The sequence below is a fragment of the Rhipicephalus microplus genome, chromosome 6 (genome assembly GCF_043290135.1).
Source record: "Rhipicephalus microplus isolate Deutch F79 chromosome 6, USDA_Rmic, whole genome shotgun sequence".
NCBI classification, from domain to species: Eukaryota; Metazoa; Arthropoda; class Arachnida; order Ixodida; family Ixodidae; genus Rhipicephalus; species Rhipicephalus microplus.
The window spans coordinates 166,067,588-166,093,060 of NC_134705.1; the positions used below are offsets into that span (position 1 = coordinate 166,067,588).

The 25,473-nt window shown below is 48.1% G+C and overlaps 2 protein-coding genes across 2 annotated transcripts in view; both read right to left on the reverse strand.

Annotated features, from left to right (window-relative positions):
- The window catches only part of LOC119168346 (sodium-dependent dicarboxylate transporter SdcS), a 37,282-nt gene extending 31,859 nt beyond the window's left edge, over nt 1–5,423 (reverse strand). The window contains exons 1-2 of the mRNA XM_075866951.1: nt 5,158–5,423; nt 3,248–3,491 (exon numbers count right to left, since the gene is read on the reverse strand). Coding sequence (XP_075723066.1) covers nt 3,248–3,491; nt 5,158–5,406 — 493 coding nt within the window. The 5' untranslated portion in view covers nt 5,407–5,423. The remainder of the gene's footprint in view (nt 1–3,247; nt 3,492–5,157) is intronic.
- Nucleotides 5,424–5,858: 435 nt separating this feature from the next.
- LOC142766074 (uncharacterized) lies at nt 5,859–10,823 on the reverse strand. The gene is made up of 3 exons (XM_075867907.1): nt 9,526–10,823; nt 6,554–6,707; nt 5,859–6,050 (listed from the first exon to the last, which is right to left on the reverse strand). Exons 2-3 carry the CDS (start codon nt 6,686–6,688, stop codon nt 5,859–5,861), a joined length of 327 nt encoding a protein of 108 aa, XP_075724022.1. The 5' UTR covers nt 6,689–6,707; nt 9,526–10,823.
- Nucleotides 10,824–25,473: the final 14,650 nt, after the last annotated feature.

Genomic DNA, 25,473 nt, shown 5'->3' on the forward strand with positions numbered 1-25,473 from the left:
GGCGGCGCGAGAACTCTCCAGCCGCGCCTCCCCGGGGATGCGTTCTACCGGTGGAGGGGATAACCGGGAAATTCTTACAACATATAACGAGCTCACTAAACATTTCTACCTGTCTAGACGGATTTTCCCTCCACCTCACAAAAATCTAACCCGGCCCCATGCACTTACATTAGGGCTTTTGCAAACGGGGATGTACCCTAGTTTGAAAATGTTACACATAATGTACCCTGACCTATACCCAAGTAATCTTTGTCCACATTGTGAGGAAATAGCTTCATTAGAACACATGCTCTGGCAGTGCACCAAATTCGCTCATATATCGAAAATCACCTCTGCCAGATGGAAGGCGGCAATCCGCAGCTCGTCCTTGGCAGATCAGCTCTGGGCTGTCCACCAAGCCCGCGAGGCAGCTGAGGAGCTTGGCATCTCAGTCCCCACGTGGGAGCTGCCCGCAACACAGTGATGTGTGTTTTGGAGGACCAAATAAAAGTTTATCCAATCCAATCGAATGCCCGGCCCCCACTTCAGATAAATGAGCTTTCTTTTCATTCAATCGTAGGTAAACCATTACTACTTCTTGTCGATCTTCTTCTTGCTTGGGGCAGTATTCGTGGCAGACATTTAAAAAGCACCTTTCTAAAATCGAGTTTTACTTGCAGCCGCTTGATTGAAAGATGAAATGCAGACCTATTAAGTATTCCTGCTGTACATTTTGCTGTGCAGGTTACAAGTAAACTTATCTTGCATAGGAGCCTAATCCGGATATGTAGCCAGATCTAGCATGAAGGTTTTTCGACATGATTCGAGTTGAGTGTAACGTTTCATATTTGCATCAACATACAGTACCTGTTAGTGGAGTTTTCGTGTGTCGTGTTAGAGACGGTCCACTACTTTCCCATAGTTGAGACCTAAGCACTCGAAATTGTTACACTTTTTCTAGACACATTTGCCCCAAGTTCCTTGTCTGGCTTACAGTTACAGAAAGTGACTTCGAGTCACCCATAGTGTCATGACTTGGGAATTTCGGACGGCTTTTTTCTCTCCCTAAGTAGAGTACCTGTTACTCTAGATCGTTACACTTTTAGGGGCGAAGCTCTTTAAGGCGTGGGATGTGCGTCTCCTGTATGTAGTAGCCACCTCTAGTTTTAGTCCTTGGAATGCCCGCCGTATGGCGGCACTTGATTATGACGAATATATGATGAAAAGATGCGAGATGGTGGTACTTAGAGTGTTCACTAGCTGGACGGACAGACGAATGGACGTACTGGCATACAGAGAAATAGACATGCGGACAGACCGACATACAGAAAGACAGACGGACGAATGAACGCGGCCAGCAGATTCACGGTTCGCCGATAAAACTTTTCGAAGCTTCGCCCCACTAATCATTCGCCCCACTCCGTGATTATGGTGTTATTTGTTTTCTAAAGACACAACGTTGTAGTGAACCTTTGATGGGACAGCTTATTTCTCTACAACAGAACAGTACACCGTATTCAAAATCATAGAGCATTTCTTCTAACACACGTGTTCGGTGAGCCGATCGCGAAGGCCACGTTGAATCATACGAGTTGCGAAACTCTTCATGAGCTTCAAATAGCAGAATCAGAAACACGAGGTTGGCCGAAATGCCGCAGCAGGTAATGCAATTGTGGCATCACCTGTCGGTGGTAAAGGAAACGACTAATAAACACCCTTAACCTTCGCCTTCGAGAGCTAAAAACGATAGCGATATCCCGTCCCTAGTGCGTACTTCAACCACTTAGTGCTCAATTTTCATTGTACGCTGTTGCTCGAGAAGTTTAAATTGAGGATTACGACAAGGTAATCGATAAAGCTGAAAGCAGCTCCTGTCAGAGAAGCGCTTTCGCATGTGGCCGCGTTGCATGTAACGGGTAATATGGTTTAAACCACGAGCAACAATGATTTCAAACTTACTTTATTGCACGCACAACGTGACGTTTACAGAATACGCGCTGCAGTAACATGCGCGCCTTTAGCAGTGGATGAGCGGCTGTAAACAACGAAGTCGTAATGATAATCATGTGTTCTGACGCTCGATGGCAGTGTATACGCTTGTACCACACAATATTGCTGCGATATTACATGTATTGTGAAGCCTGTATACAGAATGCGCGTCTTTCTGAAGCGTGAACGTTGGTTTCACTGCATTTTCAAGCAAAGGAAGTTTGTGTATACAACTGCTTGCCTCACAAACGGGCTGGTTTCTATTCTCACTCGGAGCCAAAAATTTTTATTATTTCATTCGCAACCTTTGCAATTTTTCTTCGCGGACAAGATGATTATTTCACGCTCACAACTACGCCGACGCCAAAATTTCTGCGAAACGACCTTTTAGCGCTATTGTGCTTAATATAGCACATCTTGTGTTTTAGCAGTGAAAACAACGGCAATTAGCTTCATTAGGCGTACAGTGCGGTTTCTTCTGCGGCTTGTTTTTCTTTATTTTTTTTCAGATAATAGTGCAACTACAAAACGCTTCTGCCTATCTTAAATTATTTCTCAGCTTCTCCCCTCGAGAACTCGCTCGATCAGATGGAAGATCACCGGCACGTTCATTCACTCACCCAGCAGATATATTCGCGAGCGTATCCGCATTTCGTAACATATTTTCTCAACCGGTTTGATTCGGGAAATCTGGGCACCACTGGCGCAGAGCCACACCGGTGCTTGGGACTTGGTGGCAAATTTGCCTTAGGCAGGTTTGATGCCGGGAAAGCAACCACATTATTAATACTTAGAGAGCGTTTTGAAACAGTGAAAGAACAACCAGTCGTCGCACAATGCGAATAGCGTAACGAGTCGCAGACGACCCACCTGGCAGTAGATGTGACGCCCCACTACTAACCCTGAAGTCACTCTATATAGATTACCTGCCACGGCGGAGGAGTCTTTGACGAAGGCTAAAATGTTTGACGCACATGTCCTTCCATTTAGCCCCAGACGGCCGCAGTTTCCGGAGCCGTCCACTATGGCGTTCCTCATATTCATATTGGGGTTGCTAGTCGTAAAATCTCAGCAATATTGAAGGTGTGGAACTTGTTTCAGACACATATCTCCCCCCCCCCCCCAAAAAAAAAACAGTAATTTCAATTTTCACGTGTGCGTACACACGCACTGGAGCCCATACATGGATACGAACATGTCATTAAACATGGCTACCCCCTCCCACGCACTCCTGCGTGAAGAAGACCAGTCAACGCCCAAGGTCGCCATGCGTACACACCGTCAGGCACACTCCCGTGGAGTTGGTAGTAAGCGCCCGGATTCCGGGCGTCGAAGGGAGCCATGGACGGCACCAGAACGCGAAGTCTCATGTCGTCTTCGTCGTCCTCGCTACTCTCGTCCATCTCGTCGAAGTCGTCCTCGTCGTCGTCGAGAGAGGTGCCACTGGAGGGCGTCTTGCGCGGCGAGATGATCATCACGTGCACGGGCGTCATCACCACGTCTCCGCCCACGGTGGTGCGCACCTGCGTCAGAGGATATCGGCAGCATTGCGTAAACTGTTTAGGGCGAAGCTTTTAGTTCCCGAGACGACTAGCGCCGTCGTCATCATAACCGGCAAAGTGAACGACGGTACACATGTGCAGATGTATGTATGAATATATAAGGGTAATATACGAGTGTATGAATATGTCATACATTGCTGCAAGTGTGTGTCTTAAATTTATCTGTATACAGTGCGAAGAGCCACGTCGTCTGATTTTGTACGTAGCTTATTGGTGAATATTTATGCTATTGTCACCCACGCTGCCACCGTAGCACGCATCGTCGTACGGTCTCCAATGACGTCATTACTATGGTATGCGGAGCAGGCCTCCAGCGATACCATATGTGGCAGGGCTCTCAAACTGGGAAACACATTGAGAACTAGCACACAGGGACGCAAGGGAGACGACAGCACAATGCGCTAACCTCAACAGTTTTACTTCCAGGAAACATCAAACACCTGTTTGTTAGCGCACAATGTTAGTTTTGCTTACCATCACGCCCGAAAAAATGACAATGCTAAAACACTGAAACTCACCTCAGCCAGCTGGCCGTAGTCACGTAATTTACAAAGGCCACTCGGTACAGTGAAGAATGTACGAGCGGGAAAGAGTAGGAGTGGCTGTGGTTTGTACGTAGTGTCAGCAAACGTACGTTACCTTTCGTTAAAAAATTGCCTTTCCACATCTCCTGTGCGGACCGTTTCTAAAGGAGATATGAGGAACAGTATTCCAACATAGACACCAACGTCTGATCGGTAGCGATCGTCACAATGACTAACATCTGGACACCTATTCTGAAATGAAGGTTTTGATCCACGGTTATGTTTCAACGCATGGTGCCCCACGAGAACTACAGTTGAGGTGAGTCAAGGCTGTATAGCTCACGAACATACTTATTTAAAAAAATCACGGGGGGATCAAGACAGTCACGTGCGGGCCTCGGGGAGCAAGTCACGAGTTTCGTGGGCCGCGTATCGGAGACTCCTGATAGGCAGAAATAGAGCGTTGTGTGAATGGAGCCCCATGTGCGGCGGCTGCTGTGGAACGCACCCACATGCGGCCTTTTGTGGTCTCCAGGCTAGCGAAGAAGTCGTTCTATACACTCACTCTAAACGGGCTGCACGAAAGAGTCCGCGCGAGTCACGCTACTCGCGGCGCTCTTAACGTAAACCGTGCAACTACACGCGCACGCCTCTCTCAAATTGTTTACCTCAACTTATTGCCAAATCAAAACACCTAAACAGCTTGCGCTCAGGATTTGCATCAGGCAGTAAGTATAGTAATCGTCGGTGAAATTTTCGCAGAAAAAGTGGAAGATATCTTCACTTCAAGCGCAAACTCGCATAATTATACAACATTACGGTATTACAGCAGCCATAAACGTGGGTGGCTAGATAGGTGGTGCGCCATCTCGCAGCGTAGAGGTGAACTAGGCAAGCACATAACATTTACTGCAGAAACCGCAGTGATGAGTATTCTATTTCAATACTGCCGTATCACTAAAGAATATAATAACCACCGGAGTTTCATGAACCAAAACAACTATATGGTCGTGGGAACGCCGTGCGGTGTGTAAACGATGGTTCCATCGTTCATGGCATACGCACATATCTCCCCCGTGCTATGTTACCAACGCGCAACGTACGTTTCTTCGCTTGCCGTGCGCGATGGTTGCCGCGATGATGTCGTGCTGCAGCTCGAACATGGTGGCCTCGACGACGGCGCACATGAGCAGCGTGGCGGAGCCGCCCATCAGCAGCTGCGCCGCCAGGAAGGTGACTCCCGTGATGCCCAGCAGGATGCCGCGCAGGCGCAGACCGAACGCCTCGATCACGTACAGCGCCACTCGCGAGCACAGCGCCGTCTCCTCGCCCACGGCCACCAGAACGTTCATGCCGAGCAGCAGGATCAACAGGCTGTCCTGGTGATTTGTGCGAGAGAACGAAAAAGTGGGACATCTACGCACTGCTGGGAAAACAGCAGAAGTTGGCGGCGGCCTCCATCATTTTCCTCCTCCTCACCCTCACTTCCGGTTGTGATGATATTTACACCCGCCCCTCCTCAGTTTCGCTTTCGCAAACCTTACATCACTCCTCACCCGCTATTTCGTTTACCATCCGTTTACCACTCAACCTATGTAGCTCCTTATTAGGCTCTCACTAATCTCGATATAGCAGCGTTTTCACACAATAGCCTAGACAGTTTGTCGTGGGCTCTTTTCGGCCATGGCTAGCTCTCTCTCTCTCCCCTATGCGCTCCTCTCACCGATCCCTCATTGCGTGGAAGCCTCTCAAATCTGGCTCAGTTCAGCTGTACGGCTAACAATACGATGCCTTTTCGCTGCACCTAAACAAGGAGGTCACGTCCTGGCCACGTGGCGCAACTCACCTTCATGAACATGTGGGAGAGGTCCGAGATGGAGGTGACGCCCGCCAGGGGAAGAACGAAGAAGGGAAGCAGCCAGGCGAGCGGCACCGGCACGGTGCCCAGCAGGGTCCACGTGACTATGAGCAGACACAGCGACAGGCACCACATCATCTGTAGGGAACCAAACAAGCATCAATAACACGTGATCGAAAACTTCCGCACTGCTCTCCAAGCGTATATGAGCGCGTGATAAAAACTGTTACACGACGTCACTCTTAAGTATGTTCAACGTGGATAGCCGGGGGTCAGTGCTATAATCGAACACGCAAGAAAAACGTCTTTCAGCGTTTTCTTGCAACATTTTCGTATACTAAGATTATCAATGCGATTGCAACTTTTTACCGTTTATAAACCTTCTACCTTCTAAAATGAGATACCATCGGAAGTCTCTTCTTCTTGCGTGCGCGTTTACAATATTTCCAACGATTTGACGTCGCGCAGCTTAAACATGCATTAAATGTCAACGTGCCTTAGTCTCGTTTGACGCCAATAGTACATTGGCTTTGACATACCAGAGAGCAGTTCGTGCGCGCCAATCAGTGCGGCTTGTTCGAAGCTCTGCACTCAGCTGAGGGCAAAATCGACGTGGAACATGGGCGGTGGTGTGTACTCACGTCGCTGTTGACGACAGCCGCCGGCGTCAGGAGTAGGGGTGCCGCGTAGCCCAGCCACAGGCGGACGCTGCACCCCTTTCGAGTCGTCTGCTTCCAGTCGACTTTCTTGCCGCTCTGCTTCTTGGAGGAAGGCATGACCCCGACCTGTTTGCGCCTGTGTTCGCAAAAAAAATGGTCACGTGACCTTTGAAACATTCAGGCACCAGGCAATACTCGAGACTGAACATACAGCCCATCATGCCTCCTGCGGGCCTGGTACTGTACTTTGAGAAACAGGAAGACGAAGTCAGCGGAAAGCCACACGAAGACAGAGAAGAACAACCACACAGGACAAGCGCTGAACTTAACTGTGAATGTTTATTGAAGAATCAGACACACACCTCAACGCAAGAATCAGCAACGCATGCGTAAAAAGACCACCTGAGCCATGTCCAACTTACGCCCCTCACCACATATAGAGCATGAAACGTGTGAAACAACGATAAAACTAAACGCGAAGCTTACCAGCTATCTAGACATGCAAAGTCTTTCTCTGTGAGAAAAACCAAAGGTTCGCTCACACATGACCTCATTTGCCCTGCTTCCCGATTTCAAAGGCCTGTCACCAAAGCTGCATGCCACTCATAATTATGAGGTTGTGCTAAGCACAAACGGTTTTATAATGAATAAAATGTGCGGCCACTGCGCACTGAACAATGAAATTGAATAAAGGGTAGTTAATTCAAACGACGAAAACCGTAAATCAATAACGCAATAAGCCAGGTGGCTCGATGAAGGCTGCATCAGTGCCCTATGATCACCTATACTTGATTTACAGAGACCTGGAAAACTGGGGCAGTTTGTTGACGTTTGAAGTTTAACGGAGAAGCAGATAAACGGCTTGCCATACTTGCATTTCTCCTTCCGAGTGGCTTAGGCCGTGACATCTGTGCAGATACTCCAACGCAACGTTCAAGCCACCTTCGCACGGGTCTCAACATCGTGTGCAGAGTGAAGAGAGTGTTTTTGAGAAGCTTTGCACTTCTTGGAGGCACGTCTTGTCCCTGAACAATAATTGTCTCTTGCATTGCTCATACACGTTTCCTTTCCTGAAGATTATGCGCACGTTACTGTCCTTTGAAGAGTGCTACTTCCCCCTGCATGCTAACTAGTCCGCCGCTCGTTACTTGGAAGCATCGAATAATCAGTGTTTTAAGGAAGAATTGAATGGCACGCAGGCGAGGTTTTGACAGTTCAAAGGGTCCCTGCAACACTTTTTGAGCATGGTCAGCAAACGCTCTCGATGGGCCGTCGAGGATCCCGGAAACGCGGGAGCAAAAACATTATCTATGGCGCAGCACGCGTACTGGGATTTGGATTGAATTATCAAAACCAGCTATGAATCAGTAGCTCTCCTCTACAAGTGACGTCATATATACAAATTACTGCGTCATACAAACAAGTGCGCGGCGGTTGGCTGACTTGAGCTTCGCGAGCAACGTTGTCACCGCGGCCGCACCGGGTGCCTCCACATGCGCACGCGCGCGCTCGCGATCACGAAAACATTAAAGTGCCCAAGGTCATGAGGCGCACTGACGAAGGGACTCATCATGTTATCCCATTACGTGGATGTCAGCAGGACATAGCCTTAATTGGGGTGGTGAAAAACGGTGTTGCATCATGGCTGAGCGCTGGTGTATAGCTGGGGTGAGGAAAACGCTAGTGTAGCTTGAAGGGGGCAAGTGCCCATTTTGCACCCCCTTGCCAACGTGTAACCCGTGCAACCCCATAGTGAATAAGAACCAACGACAAAGCTCAGTCCAATAAAAGGTTCATAATTTCTACACTAAAGTCACGAACTATCGTAAATGGTTTGTACTTGTATGGCTTTTATGTTGTTCCGTCCGAATTAATAATGATATTAGGCTATTGTTAAACCTTTTTTTTTTTGTCCCACACATGTCACCCGACTCCATTGACATCTCCTTCTTGCGCAGCTTCCAGCGAACTAGCTGGCACGAAAGAAGAGAGCGCTAAAAGCGTGCAACTACTCCTCGAAACTCATCTAGTATTCGAGGAATTCTCAAAACCTTTACGTCATGCGATTTCATGAAGCGTCATGCACTAATAGGAAGAAAATTTCATAACAACTCGGTAAGTGTTGCAGGGTCCCTTCAAGATCAGAAATAGGCGCCGAATGCCTAACTGTTTTATTGAAATCGCAATTATGCGAACAGCCCCGATGCGTTCAGCCGTCGCCGTCGGCGGTGCCGTTGGGTCCCTTGTAAAGTACAAATCGTTAACTTCTACTCGCACGTCGTTTGTTAAATGTGCGAGCGAAAGCGTGCGAACGTAGCCGATGATCATGTGAAGGGTAGCTACTGCACCGCGGGAAAGACCCGTGGGGCGGGGTCGCGTGGCTTAGGCAGAAACTTTGCTCAATCGTGATCTGAATTTGGGGACGTTTGCACGTAGCGCTATCTCTTGTCGGTGAGAGTGGCGGCATGCCGTAATTAAATGAAAAATAGGCGAAAATATTATACCTGACGGGAAAAGATACTTCTGGAAAACGACTCTCCGGTTCTGCATAGCAGACTTGATAAAACATTCTGTAATGTTACAGTGTCGCACCACAAACCGCTAGCTTCCCAGAGTGTTTTAATATTTTCAAATGGGCCCCATCTATTTCCAACGGGAGGTGTTCAATTGTCTCGGGAAGCCAGACATCGTGTAGTACGAACTGAAGTTTTGCCAGATTGTTGCACTATGTCTCTGCTATAGTCGTTTTCAATAGTTAGCTTAATTATATAAAAACATACAATTTTATCGCCTATTTACCATTCAGTAATGCCAGGACACCGTTGCTGCCGCTGAGAGATGGCGCCAAGTACACGTTCCTAAATCCTGGGAATGCTTAAACGTCAGTATCGGCGTAGCGTCCGCGATAGACGCGTCGCTCAGATACAAGGTCCACGGCTATACCTCATACTTACCTCCGCCGTAAACGCTCTCGTTGTACCAAGCTGCGGCGCCTTCGCAGTCTCGATGACCTCCGGAGCCCCGGACACGTTCCAGAGGTGGGAAGTGTTTGAGGACAGAACGCTGCCGTACCACGAAGCCCTACTTGGAGAGATCGACCTTCACAGGCTGCCAAGATTCTTCTTCACCGTTCTCGGTGCACGTTGCACGAGGTTGTTGCTTCCTCATCTTTCTTTCCACGTGATGCACGACGGACGATCGACGACGAAGCCTTTATCTTCAGAAAGTGGGCGGAGTTGTACATTTTGAAAGGGTAAAACGTTTTGTACATTACAGAAAAAAGAAACTTGGAGGACGCTTGAGCTGCACCTTCAAGAGTAGAAGTCGTTTTGATTGAGGCGGAGATGTGTGAGGCCCTTGAACTACATGGTACCAATGTTAGGAACCGTCCACTACGCCTTTCAACATTCGCATCGTGGTTTTTGGAGCTACGTTAAACACTAAATAATGTTATTCTAAAAACAGAAGGCGATAGCTTTTAATCAGGCTTTGTGCGAATCGCTACCTCAATCGCAAACACCGTTGCAAACAAGTCCCAAGCGCCGGTGTGGCTCAGTGATAGAGCACAGGGCTGGTACACAGAGGATCCCGGTTCGAGCCCCACTGCGCTTTTTATTACCAGTTTTTTTTCGAGCAAAGTGGTTACGGACACCGGCGACGACGACGGATGACAACTGCGCCGCGTGTGAACCGAGTTGTCATCTCATGACAGCTCTCGCTGTCAAAGTGCTCAAGGGCACGAGGCTAGCGTGTTGTATTTTAAATGCGAAGCATTTCTTAGCGAACTTCGGCGAGTTTGAGCGCATCTATCTATCTATCTATCTATCTATCTATCTATCTATCTATCTATCTATCTATCTATCTATCTATCTATCTATCTATCTATCTATCTATCTATCTATCTATCTATCTCTATGCCTATGACGTTTAACTTTCCTGGCTGTTTCGATAATAGCATCGATACCAAACTTGGTATGGTAGAACAAGACTGTATGAAGAACATCTTTGACTAGTCATAAAATCGATTGATTGATATGTGGGGTTTAACGTCCCAAAACCACTGATGATTATGAGAGACGCCGTAGTGGAGGGCTCCGGAAATTTCGACCACCTGGGGTTCTTTAACCTGCACCCAAATCTGAGTACACGGGCCTACAACATTTCCGCCTCCATCGGAAATGCAGCCGCCGCAGCCGGGATTCGAACCCGCGACCTGCGGGTCAGCAGCTGAGTACCTTAGCCACTAGACCACCGCGGCGGGGCGGACTAGTCATAAAATCAAAATCATGACATGTATGTCATCATTGACAATTTATGGTCCTGCAGCTCTTGCAGTGGTTTCGTTCACATGCCATGTTGCAAAACTGATATGGTATGGCATAATTGCATGACCAACACAAGCGACAGACCCTAACATAAAAATCATGACATGCGTCTCATGTACCAACATGACTACATGCCACGCTCATGGTGCGCCCGCGGCCGTTTCGCTAGCGTCACGTATAACAATTTTGGTATTACAGTACGTGAATGGATGACGTAAGTATGTGACTGGTGCAAGCATAATAAACATGAGATGCGTGCCTTGTAAAAACATGACTACGTGCTACGCTCATGATGCACTCGCGGCCGTTTCAATAGCTTCACATGTACCAAACATGGTATTACGCGACGCGAATGAACGACATAGGCCAATGAGAAGTCCAAACATGATAATCACGACACGCGTGTCATGTAACAACATGCCACACTGATGATGCGCTCCCGGCCGTTTCGCTAGCTTCACATATGCCAAATTTTGTATTACGTGACGCCAATGGATGACGAAGGTATATGACTAGTGCAAGCATAATAATCATGAGATGCGTGTCATGTAACAACATGACTGCATGCCACAGTCAAGGCGCCAATACATTTCGACGTGACGCAATGCGCGTGCTCACCGGCGTTCATTTCGTCGCGTCACGCCAGCGTTGCCAAGCTTGGCACCAGTCCAGCCATATACTCTCAGGCGCGCGCTGCGTTGCTTTGACCAACGCCGACTAAATTTAGGCGGCGTTGCTTTGACGCATGCACGTTTCAGCGTGTCCGATGTCCCTCCGTCACAAAAAGAGAGCAACACAGTGTTGTCTGGGTAACGCATCGGCGCGAATCGCAGCATGTCGCATTTCGCGCCGGTTGCCGTCGCGTTGCGTCCACGGACGCTGGTCGCGCCTGGCGTCGGGCTATAGAGTGCTCGCGTTTTGCTTACGTAGCGTCGATGTGCCCAGCGTGCGCGCGCGTAAGCGCTACATTGGTGTACATTGGGCCCTTCATGATGCGCTCGCCACCGTTTTGCTAGCTCCACATATACCAAATTTGGTGTTACGTGACGTCAATGGATGACGAAATATATGACTGGTGCAAACATGATAATTCTGACACGCGTGTCAGGTAAGACCATCACAACATACCGCGCTCATAATGTGCTCGCGGCCGTTTGGCTAGCTCCACACACTAAATTTGGTATTACGTGACGTGAATAGATGACGAAGGTGAACACCACATGAAAACATAATAATCAGGACACGGAAGCCATGTACAGCATCACTTACCTCTACCTCGTAACGTTGTGCTGATTTTAAAGTGACGTATCAACATTTCTCATTCGTGCTTCGCATATCGATTCCCACTGTACATGGGATCTGCCAATTTACTTTGGTCATTCGATCCATCCTTGCTCAGCTTCCAGCGCTTTCAATGGGACTAGCGTATGCAGTCGCGGCGTATGACAAATGTTTGTAACTTCACAAGTAGACAACGGCTTCTAAAATACCTTTGAGGGGGTTAATTCATAAAGAACTGTTACTGGACCCTTAAAGAGCAAGGTGATATACACATCTGTAGGTTAAAAGGGGGTCTATCCAAATTTTTATAGATTGCACAAATTATGGTGTCGCAACTCGCCACTTATATCATATGTCGGGAGACCCCTTGCAGCTCACGGCACAGGCCAGTACAGCCTTGCAGATGGGGCCCTCCGCATCAGGCTCCTGAAGTCAAAGGTTGTTTTGCCACTCGGTACAGGTCTTGCAGAGAGAGAAGGTTTCACAGCTTGATAGTGCGGTATAGTAGCCGCGAAGCTTCATACCGCAAACTGCGAAGACGACGAGTTTCGGATTCACACATTTATTGGAATTAACACACTTCATAAAATACGAAGCCTAGGAAACGAATACTAAAGCGAAATATTAACAAAATAAAGAGGATGATCACCGCAAAGAACAACACCCGGAGTCCCGGTCTTGGTCGACTTGTGCTCCTTTGTACCGGCCTTCTGAAGACCGCCGCTTAGCACTCTGAGCACGGTTTGGGCCCGCTGAAATGCATTGCTGGCCTCGGAAATCCAAGGCAATCACTGCCGACGCCAACTGAACATGGCCGACTGCACAAAGGAGCTTAGAGGTCGCGAAGCACAGCAGCTCCACTGTTCAACGCAAGGCGAGCAAGACCCCGGAAGTTGCTCGTCATCGTCGTCTCGTCTTCATCGCAGCAGAGAAGAGAACCACCAGTGTCCCTCTCTTGCTTCCAGCGTTCGGACGACGACGGCGACGACGACGACTCTCCCGTCTCATGCGCCAGGTCCCGGCTGAGGCGATTTACGTGCCCATCGACGCCCGTGTCGCACCAACGCTACGACAACATCGACGCAGGACAACGTCGATGGCGGGACAGCGAGCTCGATTCCTGGGTAGCGTGACCTTCTGCGATCGCTGACTTTCGATGCCCCACCAGGAGTCTCGGAGTCTCGCTGAATGTAGGAATGGCAATGGGTGCGTTGGCAGCCGCGACAAGAGGATCGAACGACGCCGAGCTAACACTAGCTTGCCTTCTACAATTACGAAGAGTCTCCGTGGTCGAGTGTATGCTCCATAGAAAGGAAAGTGACGTCCGATAGGCCAGCCTGCCCCGAAGGACAGCATGAAGTGCCATCGCAGAGCTCTGCAACGTTCTTCTTCGGTGTCTTCGGTTACAAAAGCGTTGCGACACCGACCTAGCGTTTCAAGTGCATAGTTAATGCTCCATAAGTCACCAGCGACGCCGCAGCAGATCACGGAGTTCGAACCACCACGGATAGTGTTGAACGTTTGGCTGATTGGCTGGTTCCTCAACGTTTTGGCGGCGAGAGGGCATGTGTCAAACGGCCGTTCGGTGCCTGAACAGCGCTTATCCTCTTCGTCGGTTTCGGAGAAGCGCTGTACCGAAGCAGAAAAAGTCATAAAGCAGGCGTCTTCCAACAGCTTTCCCAGGGACTCGTCTTGCTGAAGCTTCATCACCGGATCCTGAAGATGGACCCAGACGGTCTCTCTTTCGATGCCCACCGACTCGAATGGCCGACAGAACGACGTGGGCTTGCCACGGATTTGTGAAGTCACGTTCTGCGCGTGCTGCGTAAGATTAGTGGTATTAAATATCTATTCACTATATTTTGTTGTGCGTTCGTAAAAGCTTTGTTATGCAGCCTGCGATTGGAAATGGCTGGCAGGCTGTCCATTGTGCAGTATTTTAGGTGTCCATATACAGGGATCGCTTAGTAGGTAAGCTCCACTACTATACAATTTCTGTTTTCTATATCAGGTGGAACCAAGGAAGTTTAAAAAAAAATTCTGAATGGAGGCTCCCGCAATGCCTTGCCAGCAAAAGTTATGTCAGGTGTTGCCCTCCAAAGTTGCCAAAAACACGCTCTTTTCGGGTAGTGCTCACTTAGAGATCAAGTGGCTTTGATACGTTAGTTCAAAACAAAAGATAGCTCCCGACGAAATCACACGCAAAAACGAGTATAGGTGACTGAATGTCCGATGAACTTTGCCTCCAATCAGAGGCTTACTAACAAAAACTAGTAACACTATAAGACACACTTGCAGCATTTATTGACCCAACAAAGTTTCTACATTAAACTCGTTTGGCGTTCGAGAGAAACGTTTGATTTTAAATCGCTGAACGTTGATAGTTTATAATGCTCCTAGTGGGATGGCAGCCACAGCCGCCATCTTGCCATAGGCACTGCTTCATTCCTGGGCAATAATTTCCACTCCAGATAGCTTGTTAAAAAAAAACTCTCCTTGGGCTGCAACGTTGTGGAAGAAGTTTGGTCGGCAATATGTGTGACTACACGCGTCTCGTTCCTGGCTTTCATCGTTGTAAACAGTCGTGCTAGACGAGCACAAACCCACAGCTTCGGGAAAGGCTTCACATAAAACATCAAGAAATCAGAAGAAAGATACGCTAAGTACGGTACGAAGAACTTCAACGATCCGAAGAAGTGCCGGCGACACCGCGGGCCGCTATCTGATCATAACTAATTATAGACAGCCGTACAACGGGGCGTATTTATCCCCGACACACCAAGCACCTTAATTTATTACTTAGCTCCAAGAGGAAAAGAAGTCATGTCTCATATGAAAAAAAAAAACGTGCTGTCTCTTATTGCGAACGCATTCATTTCAAGAAGTCTGGCTGGCTTCCACAGCGTTGCGCCTAAACTACGCAGACATGTTCGCTCGCTCTGCGCGAACAAAGACAAACAATGACGATGCGAGGCCCTGAAATGAGATTCTCATATGTGGTCTTGTCTAGACTGCATTCTATCATGCCTCAGTTCTTGGTATCGATCGCATCTCAAAGATAGCGCTGTCTGAACCTACTGCGTAAATTTTCGAGCCTTTGACCTCTTTTATTCTTTAAGTGGGGGGGGGGGGGGAGGCGTCAAAAGTAATTGCTGGAGTGGGAATTCTTTAACGAATAACACTTCAGACAACCCACTCGCCGCCACGAACGTTCTTCGAAGGGAACGTTTTTGTTTTGCCATGGTGATCTAGTGGCTATGTAAGTCGAATGGTGGCCAACTTTATCTTCAGCCGGATTAAAACTCGTCACGACAGCAGTCAAGCTCACAAAAATATTTCTTGTCTCCTCTATCTTCAGGGTCATGATGAAATGAATCTGCAACGAAACATAGAGGAAGATAGGTCTAGTTGACTGTTTCACTTCACCATTACAACAACCCAAATGGCAACACTTCTATGCAGTAACAAGTTTTTTAAGCCTATCATCGCAGACCACTTCAGTCAAGGCCTGCTGGTAACATAACTAGAAAATTTTTTTTCCGTTAAATACGGGTCATCCAACTTTTGTGCACCGATAGGTTTAACATTTCAAGCGTTCTCTCCAACGAGCACAGGTCTCAGCCATTTGGTAAGGTTCTCGACTTAGGGGGTGTGGTGTAGTAGGCTCCAAACTCCGTACCGCCCACAGTGACGAATAAAAGTTGTTTTCGATTAGAATATTTATTCAACATAAAAAACTTTATAAAATATGCAACCAAAATAAAGGTACTAAAGCAAGATAATGTAACAAAAAAAGAATTATCTGCGCGGAGAACTCAAGCTGCCTTTCCGGCCTTGAACAACTTGTGCTCCTTGGCACTGGATTTCTGTCGCTGCGATGCATCGCAGCGACAGAAACCCATGTCCCGCTGCGATGCATCGCTAGTTTCACACTTTCACGGGTGTCACCACCGACGCGAACAGGACATACACGACGGCACGTGGAAGCTTCTTAAAAGTGTCGAGGCCCAGTAGCTCCGCTGTTGAACGCAAGGCAAACAAGACTCAGGAAGTTGTTCGTCATCACCGTACCATCGTCATCGCTGCAATTAAGCGAACCGCGGGTGTGCCAATCTCGCTCCCAGTGTTCGGACGACGACGACGACGACGACACTTCCGTCTCGTTTGCTACGTCAGAGCCGACGTCATCCGCGCGCCGATGGACGCCCGTTATGCGACAACGGTATGACCGAGATCGACGCGCGTCGGCGTCGATTTCGGTTGGGCAAGCTGGACTCCTGTGTAGCGTGGCCTCTGAGATCGGAGATCTTCGGTGCCGCACCATGAGTCTAGGAGTCTCGCTGTATGTAGGCCACACCATGAGTCTAGGAGTCTCGCTGCATGTAGGGCTGGTAATGGGCGCGTTGGCAGTCATGACGAGGGAATCGTATGACGCCGAGCGAGCACCTGCTTGCCATCTACAATTCCGAAGAGTCCACGTCGTCGGAGACAGGTCTGTAAAAAGAAAAGCATCGTCGGATAGGCCGGCCATTTCCTAAGGGCAACATCAAGTGCCCTCGCTGAGCTCTGCGGCGTTTTTCTTCGGGGCCTTCTGTTACGGAAGCATCGAACCTCTGACGTGTCGTTTTCAGTGCGTAGTGGATACTCCAGAAGTCGCTGGCGGCGCCGATGTAGTCGACGGAGTCGTACCAGGGAACGCTGTCGTGGTCGTAACTCGAGCAGCCACAGATAGCGTTTGCTTGCTTGCTTGCTTGCTTGTTCCTCTGTTGTGGCTCTAACCGGCCGTTCCATGCCCGAGCAACGCTGCTCCTTTTCGTCGGTTTCGATGCAGCGATGAGCTGAAGAAGGAACAGTCATGGTGCAGGTGTCCTCTTTTGTGTCTTGCGACTACTTACCCAGGGGCTCGTCTTCCTGAAGCTGCATCACCATATTGTTACATCGTGCATAATGAATAGCACAGCATAAACGGAGACATCTTGTTTATTTCATCTTCTTCCTTCTTCCCCGTGGCGGCCACCGAGCGCGTGCCACCGCACAGCGCTGTAGTCGGTAGCGACGCCTTATACCACATATCCCCTCTTGCAAAAAAAAAATAAAATAAAATAAAAATAAATGGTAGAAACACACAAAACTGTTTTTGTCTACTTCCTAACGAAGTCCTTCAATTTCTTTGGGGTCTTCTTTTTACGCTTGCTTTTCCTTGCAGGCGCATTAAATCCTGGACTGGTCAAAGCTTGCGTGCCGTCTGGTGGAGATGATACGGGGTCTGCCCTTTCATGACCATCCGCTCTTGATGTGTCCCATTGGGGCGCACTAGATGACCGATCAGATGCAGGGGACCAGTTCATAAGGGCAGCGGTTTCAGGCTGTAATGCATGAGAAGACCGATTAAATGCAGGTGTCCAGTTCATAACAGCAGGGGTGCCCGATTTCATTTTGTTGACCGCTCCGGAGTGAACTGCGATTAACTTAGATGCGTTCCACACACGCCCATCGTCCAAAAGGTACGAGGCCGGTCCCCGTTTTCCAATGATCCTCTTGGGCGCGGAAAATTGTGAAGACAGCTTACCGTGAGCTGCAGTTGTCTTAACGCGCACGTAATCACCAACGACGAAACTGGGTTCCTTGGCTCCACGTTTTTCATCGGTGTAGCTCTTCGAGATCATTTGCTTCTTTTTGACATGCTCTCGTAGCTGTTCAATCGCCCTTGACGGGTCCGTGCTGAAGCATCTGTCGGGCAATCCCAATATGTCAAGTCTGGTGCGAGGTTGGCGTCGATGAAGAAGAACAGCGGGTGTCGCACCAGTAGTCGCGTGAGGCGTACAGCGATATACTTGCAGGTAATCAAGCATGGCTGTTCGTACGTCACGACGTTCAAGCAGGGCTAGTTGAATGTACGACTTCAGCACCCTATTGAATCTCTCCACCAAGCCGTTAGCTTGTGGGTAATACACGGAAGAGTTGTAGTGCGTTATTCCACGCTCCGTGAGAAACTCGTCAAAGCTTGCTGAAGAGAACTGTGGTCCATGATCGGATACAATACTACGTGGGTAGCCTTCTCGCGCAAAAAGTTCAAGTAAAAACTTCTTCACTGTAGACGTGGTCGCATCTCGCACGAACGCCACTTCAGGCCACTTGCTATAATAGTCAATAACAGTAATCGCAAAACGGCAGTCGGCCGAAGCTTGCGTGAAAGGTCCCACAATGTCGATGGCAATTTTTTCCCACGCCGCGTCAGGAAGAGGAACAGGTTGCAGTGGCGCTGGAAAGGTACGTGCGGACTTGTCACAAGACTGGCAAATCACGCATGTGCGCACCAGTTCTTCAATGTGACTATCCATGCATGGCCACCAATAGGACTCTCTCAGGCGAGCTTTGGTACGACTAATGCCTGGATGTGACTCGTGGGCCAGATCCATAAGGCGGCGTGTCAACGTTGCAGGCACGACAATCCTGTCACCCCGGCATAGGATATCACTTACAACAGAGAGTTCAGCCTTCACGTAAAAGTAAGGTAGCAATTCTTTTGACAGTGATTTCTTGTCAGGCCAAGAAGTAGTCGTGAAGTGCTTAACTTCACAGATAATCTGATCATTGGCACTTGCTTCTTGAAGTTCTGGCATGGTAACTACGGGAGACAACAAACAGATAAATTCCTCTTCTGGTGCATCGCGGATTAAACTCTGGACGGGTAGCCTGGAGAGAGCGTCAGCCACGACGTTTTCGCTACCTTTCCTGTATTCGACGGCATAGTTGTAGCAGAGCAACCGTGAGGACCAGCGCGCAATCCTTAATGGTCGGTGACCGGTGCCTTTCGTCGAAAGAAGCGTAACCAGCGCTGCGTGATCCGTTCGTAAGATGAAAGGTCGTCCCCATAGATAAACGTGCCAGTGTTCGCAAGCCCAAACACAGGCAAGGGCCTCACGTTCGCCGACTGAGTATTTCCGCTCATGCGGTTGAAGTGTGCGGGAGGCGAATGCGACAGTTTGCAGTGAGGTCCCGTTGTCTTGCTGAAGTACTGCACCTAATCCATATCCTGAAGCATCAGTTGTAACGAACACAGGCAAGTGAGGATCGAAAAGATGAAGCACTTCGCAAGATGTGAGCAGAGATTTCAGGCGCTCCAAACTGCTCTGTGCTGCCGCACTCCAAACGAAAGAGGCTTGTCCTCGTAGCAAGGCGCGCATTGGCTCGACAACATCCGAAAAATGAGGAATGAACTTAGAATAGAAGCCTGCAAGCCCCAGTAGCGAGCGGAGTTCGTTAATATTTGTAGGTGATGGTGCCTTTGTTATCGCCTCAATGGATGACATCAACGGAAATAATCCTTTGGCGCTCACAACGTGACCTAGAAAAGTCAACTCTGCCACGTCAAAGACACACTTGTTGTTGAGCCGGAGGCCAGCATCAGAAAGACGTTGCAATACAGCGCGCAAGTTTCCCAAATGGTCCTCTCGGGATCGCCCATACACGATGATGTCATCAATGTAAAATAGGACACATTTGCACCCTTTCAAGATCATGTGCATCATTTTCTGGAACGCTGATGGCGCCGACGCCAGTCCGAAGCAAACCCTCTTGAAGCGAAATAGTCCATCGTGAGTGATGAACGTGGTAAGGTCACGGCTCTCTAAACTGAGCGGTAACTGGTGATATGCAGAAGCTAAGTCTAGCTTCGAGAAACGCTGTGCCCCAGCCAGGCTGTTCAGGAGCTCCTCAGTTTGTGGCAAAGGAAAACTGTCTACTACCACAGCTTTGTTTGGCTCCCGTAAGTCAACACACATGCGAATCGAGCCGTCTTTTTTTCTGGCTACGACAATAGGGGAGACCCACTCAGAAGAGTCGACACGCTCAATGATGCCCTGAGCTTCTAATTTCTGAACTTCTGCCGAGACTTGCTCGCGAATGACAAGTGGCAGTCGTCTCAGTTTGCTGGCCACCGGTTGTACAGACGCGCGAACTCTGACCTTGTGAGTGAAACCTCTCACAGTTCCCAGCTCTTTTGCAAATAGGTGCTCAAACTCAGAACGTAATTCTGGAGGTAGCACCGGAGTTTCTTGCGTCATTAGAAGACACCTGAGCGGTGACCCTTGGATCTTCATATCCAGAGCAGCGATGCCGTCTAATCCCAGAATGGTCGTTCCCCCAGGCACAACGTATAGTAGAACAGAAGTGCATCGGCCGTGAAATGAGGCAGTAGCAATGAAGCATCCTTGTATAGGAATTGCTGCCTTTGAATAATCGAGAAGCTGGACGGATGTAGACTTCAGTGGATACGCTTTAGAAAAATAGCGTTGGTAAAGTTCTTCGGCCAGGATCGAAACCGATGATCCTGTATCGATCAAAAATGGTACAGAAATTCCTTCTATTTCCAACGCTGCGTAAATTCCCTTCTTACGGCTCCAGATCTGACAAACACTTAAATGGTCGTCTGGATCAGCTGTATCGTTACCTTCCGCTACATGCTGAACATTCTTCTCAAACTTCCGCAATGACTTGCACACCTTTTCAAGATGGCCAATTTTCTCACATTGTCGACACCTATGTGCTTTGGCCTTGCACAGAGAGCTATTTGCAAGGTGTGCCGTAGAACCACAACGATAACATACTTGCTCTTTCGGAGATATGCGACTTTGACCGTGCATGTTATAGCAAGTACATGTGCTACAATGCCGTTCTCTGTGATTTGAAGTATCTTTTACACGATGAACTTGCAAGTCATTTTGTGCAAGTTCTCTTGCTTCATTAGTCGCTTGATCATGCTGTTTGGCAATGGTAAGAGCCTTAGAAAGCGTGAGAGACTCTTCCAGCAGAAGGCGTTCACGTAAGTATCCACTTGTGGTTTTCTCTATGAGCTGGTCGCGTATCATGTCGTCCGTTAGATCACCGAAATTGCATGCTCCTACAAGACTTCTCAGCGCGGTGACGTAATCAGCCGCAGTCTCACCTGGGGCCTGCGTACGTTGACGGAAACGGTGACGCGCTGCAGTGACGTTCAACGTGGTTTTGAAGTGACCTTCCAGCGTCGCGATGGCGCGGTCGAACACATCAGTACTAGGGGACGTTAGTGTACCTGCCGCAGCGCTCGCAGGCACGAGGCACGGGTCGTCAGTAGTCGTCAGAGTCTGGAAGATACGTTGTCCTTCCAAGCCCAAGCAGTTGAGCAGGATCGCCTTCCGACGAATGGCAGGTAGGTCGAAGGCGCCCGAAGCAACCATGTAATTCTTGAAAGCCTGGATCCATTGCTCCCATGGAATGTCCGGGTGTCCAGGTGACGACAGGAACGGAGGTGGCGGCTGTAGCCCCGAAATACTCATCGTAGAAGATGGTAGGCAATAAACGAGGGCACAGATGAGGTTCAGGCCGGTAGCACATGGGCTGGTGAATCTTCGTCGCCAAAATATGTTACATCGTGCATAATGAATAGCACAGCATAAACGGAGACATCTTGTTTATTTCATCTTCTTCCTTCTTCCCCGTGGCGGCCACCGAGCGCGTGCCACCGCACAGCGCTGTAGTCGGTAGCGACGCCTTATACCACACATATCCCGAATGGGGACCGTTGACGGTCTCTCTTCTGACCGCGACTTCCTCTTCTGACGCTTGGCAACTCTAACAGAACGCGGGATGGCGTTCTGCTTCACGAAGTCACGTTATGCTCGTGGCACGTGCCTTCACGCGCACTAGCGTCGTCATTCTCCTTTTCATCTTTTCCGGATTTTGGGTACCTCAAACACGAAAAGTGAGTTGGGGCGGTGAGATGGTTGGTTGGTTCCTCCTAAGAGTCCTGGCGCCACCTTCCAAGGGGGATCAACCATGAAACAGACTATAAATACCTATTTAGCACTAAATGCCTATCTATTTAGAGTATTTATCTATTTAGCGTATAGCTATCTTATTTGAGCAATAAGATAGGTAAACGAGGCAAATATGTTTATAAATTATTGGTTTAAGAATGATGGCATTAGTAAAAGAAGGAAAAATATAATAAACAATGAAAAGAAAAAAAAAGACGACACGATGAACGCCATAGCAACAAATCGGAAAGTCAAGCGCATAATGAGAAGCAGATCGAAACGTTCCCAGCGTTTCACACGCACAAAGGACGCACGAAACGTACTCACAGGTACAGGTTAACGTGAATAAGCGTCTCAGTTGTGACTTAGCTGTGTCTGAAAAGCGCACCCTTTTCGCAAACGGAGGCTGTGCAACAATTGCAGTGACCTTTGTTCGCCCGGTAGCAACAACACAATCATTCCGACGAAACTCAAAGGCCAGCCAGGACGTACGATTCTCCTCACTGCAAGATAAGAGCAAGGATTCGAGCAACACCCCCTTATTCTCTACGCAGGCCAAAGAACGCGTGAGAGGTGAAAGCCGCCGCATGCTCACTGCGCCATTTTGCTGATAATGCTGAAAACACGAAAGAGTTCTCCCGTGAGACGCCCACCAACAGCGGTAAGTGGTAGATAAGATTTGTTTGCGGTCTGATTGTTGAAAGAGGTACATCTCGGTGGCTCAGCATAACGTTAATGCTTCGCATTCACGAGCCGAAGGTTTCTCGACAGATTTCGCGTGCCGGAGTCTTTTTTCTGTAATTTTTAAAAACGATAGTTTTTTGGAGACCTTCGACGCAAAAAAAGTTTGGTCTGTCTGTCTGTCTGTCTGTCTGTCTGTCTGTCTGTCTGTCTGTCTGTCTGTCTGTCTGTCTGCCTGCCTGTCTGTCTGTCTGTCTGTCTGTCTGTCTGTCTGTCTGTCTGTCTGTCTGCCTGTCTGTCTGTCTGTCTGTCTGTCTGTCTGTCTGTACAATTTCTGTTTATCCGCCCTTATCGGTACCCTAAACAGCACCAAAGTGGTCAAACAATACTCCAAACGGCTGACCCCATCGAAAGCGCCCACCAATTTTGCTCAAGATTCAGCGTTCATACTTGTGCGATTGTCAATTAAAAAGCGATTATTGCGCATATATGAGGCACCATAACAACATGTCCATATTTTGTATGTGTGTCTCTTATAGAAAAGGCACACATAATAATTGTAAGGAACATATCTTTTATCACGTCCGCTGACCAGGCAATGCTTGCACGAAAAGGCAAGTGTCTCCAACTCTTTGCTAAGACGACACTGTGGTGGCCCCTACCCGTCACTTTGCGTTTTACACCTTATCACCTCCGAGACAGGCGCGCAGAGCGCGCGCGCTTCGTTTTCCAAGATAACTGCCAGATGAACGTGACTAAATCGCTCGTTGGCCTCCGCTGCACGCTCGAGGCACTCTAACGCAGCGCCTCCAGAAAACCATTCACCAATTTTCTCGCGCAGAACATCATAAACACGTTTTTTTCACTCTCTCCAGGCGCAAGACTATCGTCTTTTAGCGACATTTACAGTGTAACACGCAGATATACGAGGCTAACTTGTTCTTGCGTTTTCATATGCATAAATACTTACACATATAGGGTGCATGACCTCGACGCCGATGGCGAATTCAAGCTGAGAGTGTCCATATAATTGCTATCGCAATAAAATGAAATCCATAGGGGAATTCACCAGGACACCCCGCTCTCGAAGATAAGATGTGGGCCGTCCAGCGGGCTGAGGATGCCGCCAGGATACAAAGACTTCTTGCCGTAACATGAACGAGGCCATTGGCCCGACCAACCAACTCGGCCGACTTTTAATCAGGTTATTCCCTATTCCTGGTAGGCTTGAAAAAAAAAACATAATAAAGCCTATGCTTAACATTCTCTCCGTCTTTTTTTTTTTTTTTTTTTTTTAGGAAATCGCATGCGGCTTCACAAACGTTCATGCAGTAAAAGCCCTTTTCAGTTGCTCCAACTGAAAGTACCACCGGAAAAGATAAATTTATAGCTATCCTATGGAGAGGTTCTTCTAACAATAATTTTCTTTGATTTGTAAATACTACGTATGTTAAAAGGAAATAGTGCAGAGATTCATTTTTGTTGTAGTGGAGGTATAAGGGTGACTGGAGCAAAACAGACCTGAGCAGGTAAATAGTTCAGTGCATGGAACTCGGAATCGTAGTTTCGTAACTGATATTTCTGCCGTTCTAGAAGGGCACCATCGATTTTTCTAAATATACTTGAGATAAAGAAACTCAGATGTTGCCAAACAAGACTCGGCAAACTTATCTGATATGGCGATTTTTCCAAATCGTGCCGCAGAAAAAAATTCCAGCGTCGGCGATATAGAGAGTATGAGACCATCAAGGGATGCCACTGCAAGCCTGCATCTCATTGAGAGTTAAACTTCTGTCATCTGGTACCCACCCCTATCGAATGAGACAAAAATATCTTGGGAGAGCACAAAACACCTAAGCCATTCGACATATTAGGTGCAGTTGATGAACAGATAGGCAGTCTGTCAGAACGACATATTCTGTTATTGATAAGGGTATTTGGCGTAATGTTAAAACAATTGCAAGCGATTCCGCTTGATAAATAGAGGCAAATGCAGACAAACGAATTCAAAAATACCAATCCGAAACTGATGACGCAATTGCCACTTCTGCCCTTTCTTCTGAAAAAGCAAGAGTGGGAACGAAAGGCAGTAAAATGGCATTGTCGTATGTGGTCGTGCCTCAATCCTCCCCCATTGCAGCCCAGGACACGAAACAACATGGGAGGGTGTACAGCAGCTCTGTCGAGCTTGGATCTGAAGACACCAAAAGGCCCTCGTGAAATACGCTAAAACAGTGGCGCACCAATGAGATCCGCCACTTAGTACCCTACTCACCGATCTATTCTCGCAGGAAATCAAATAAACCATTTATTCTTTCTCAACCCCTTGTCTGAACTCACGTCTCAACAATGGCGTTGTCTGAATAAACTTCGTTATTTTGTGGTCATTCATCTCCTCCAGGTAGATTGCTGGAGTGAAAATTATGCTACTGTGGCAATAAAATTCTTCACGACAACAGTCAAGCTGCTAAAAAAAAGATTTTCTTGGGGGTCATAATGAAATGAAGGTGCCACAAAACAACACAGATGATGATAGTTTTAGTCAACAGTTTCACTATACCATAAACTGTAACAACTATAACCCAAATGGCAACATATAATATAGTTACATATAATATAGTTACAGTGATAATATAGTTACAAGTTATTTGAGCCTATCATCTCCGACAGCTTCAGTCAAGGCCTGCTGGTAAGATAAGTTGAATTTTTTTTTCGTTATAATCAGGTCGTACAACTTTTGTGCACCGATAGGTTTAACATTTCAATCGTTCTTTCTCTTCAACGAGCACAGTTCTCAGCCATTTGGTAGGGTTCTCGG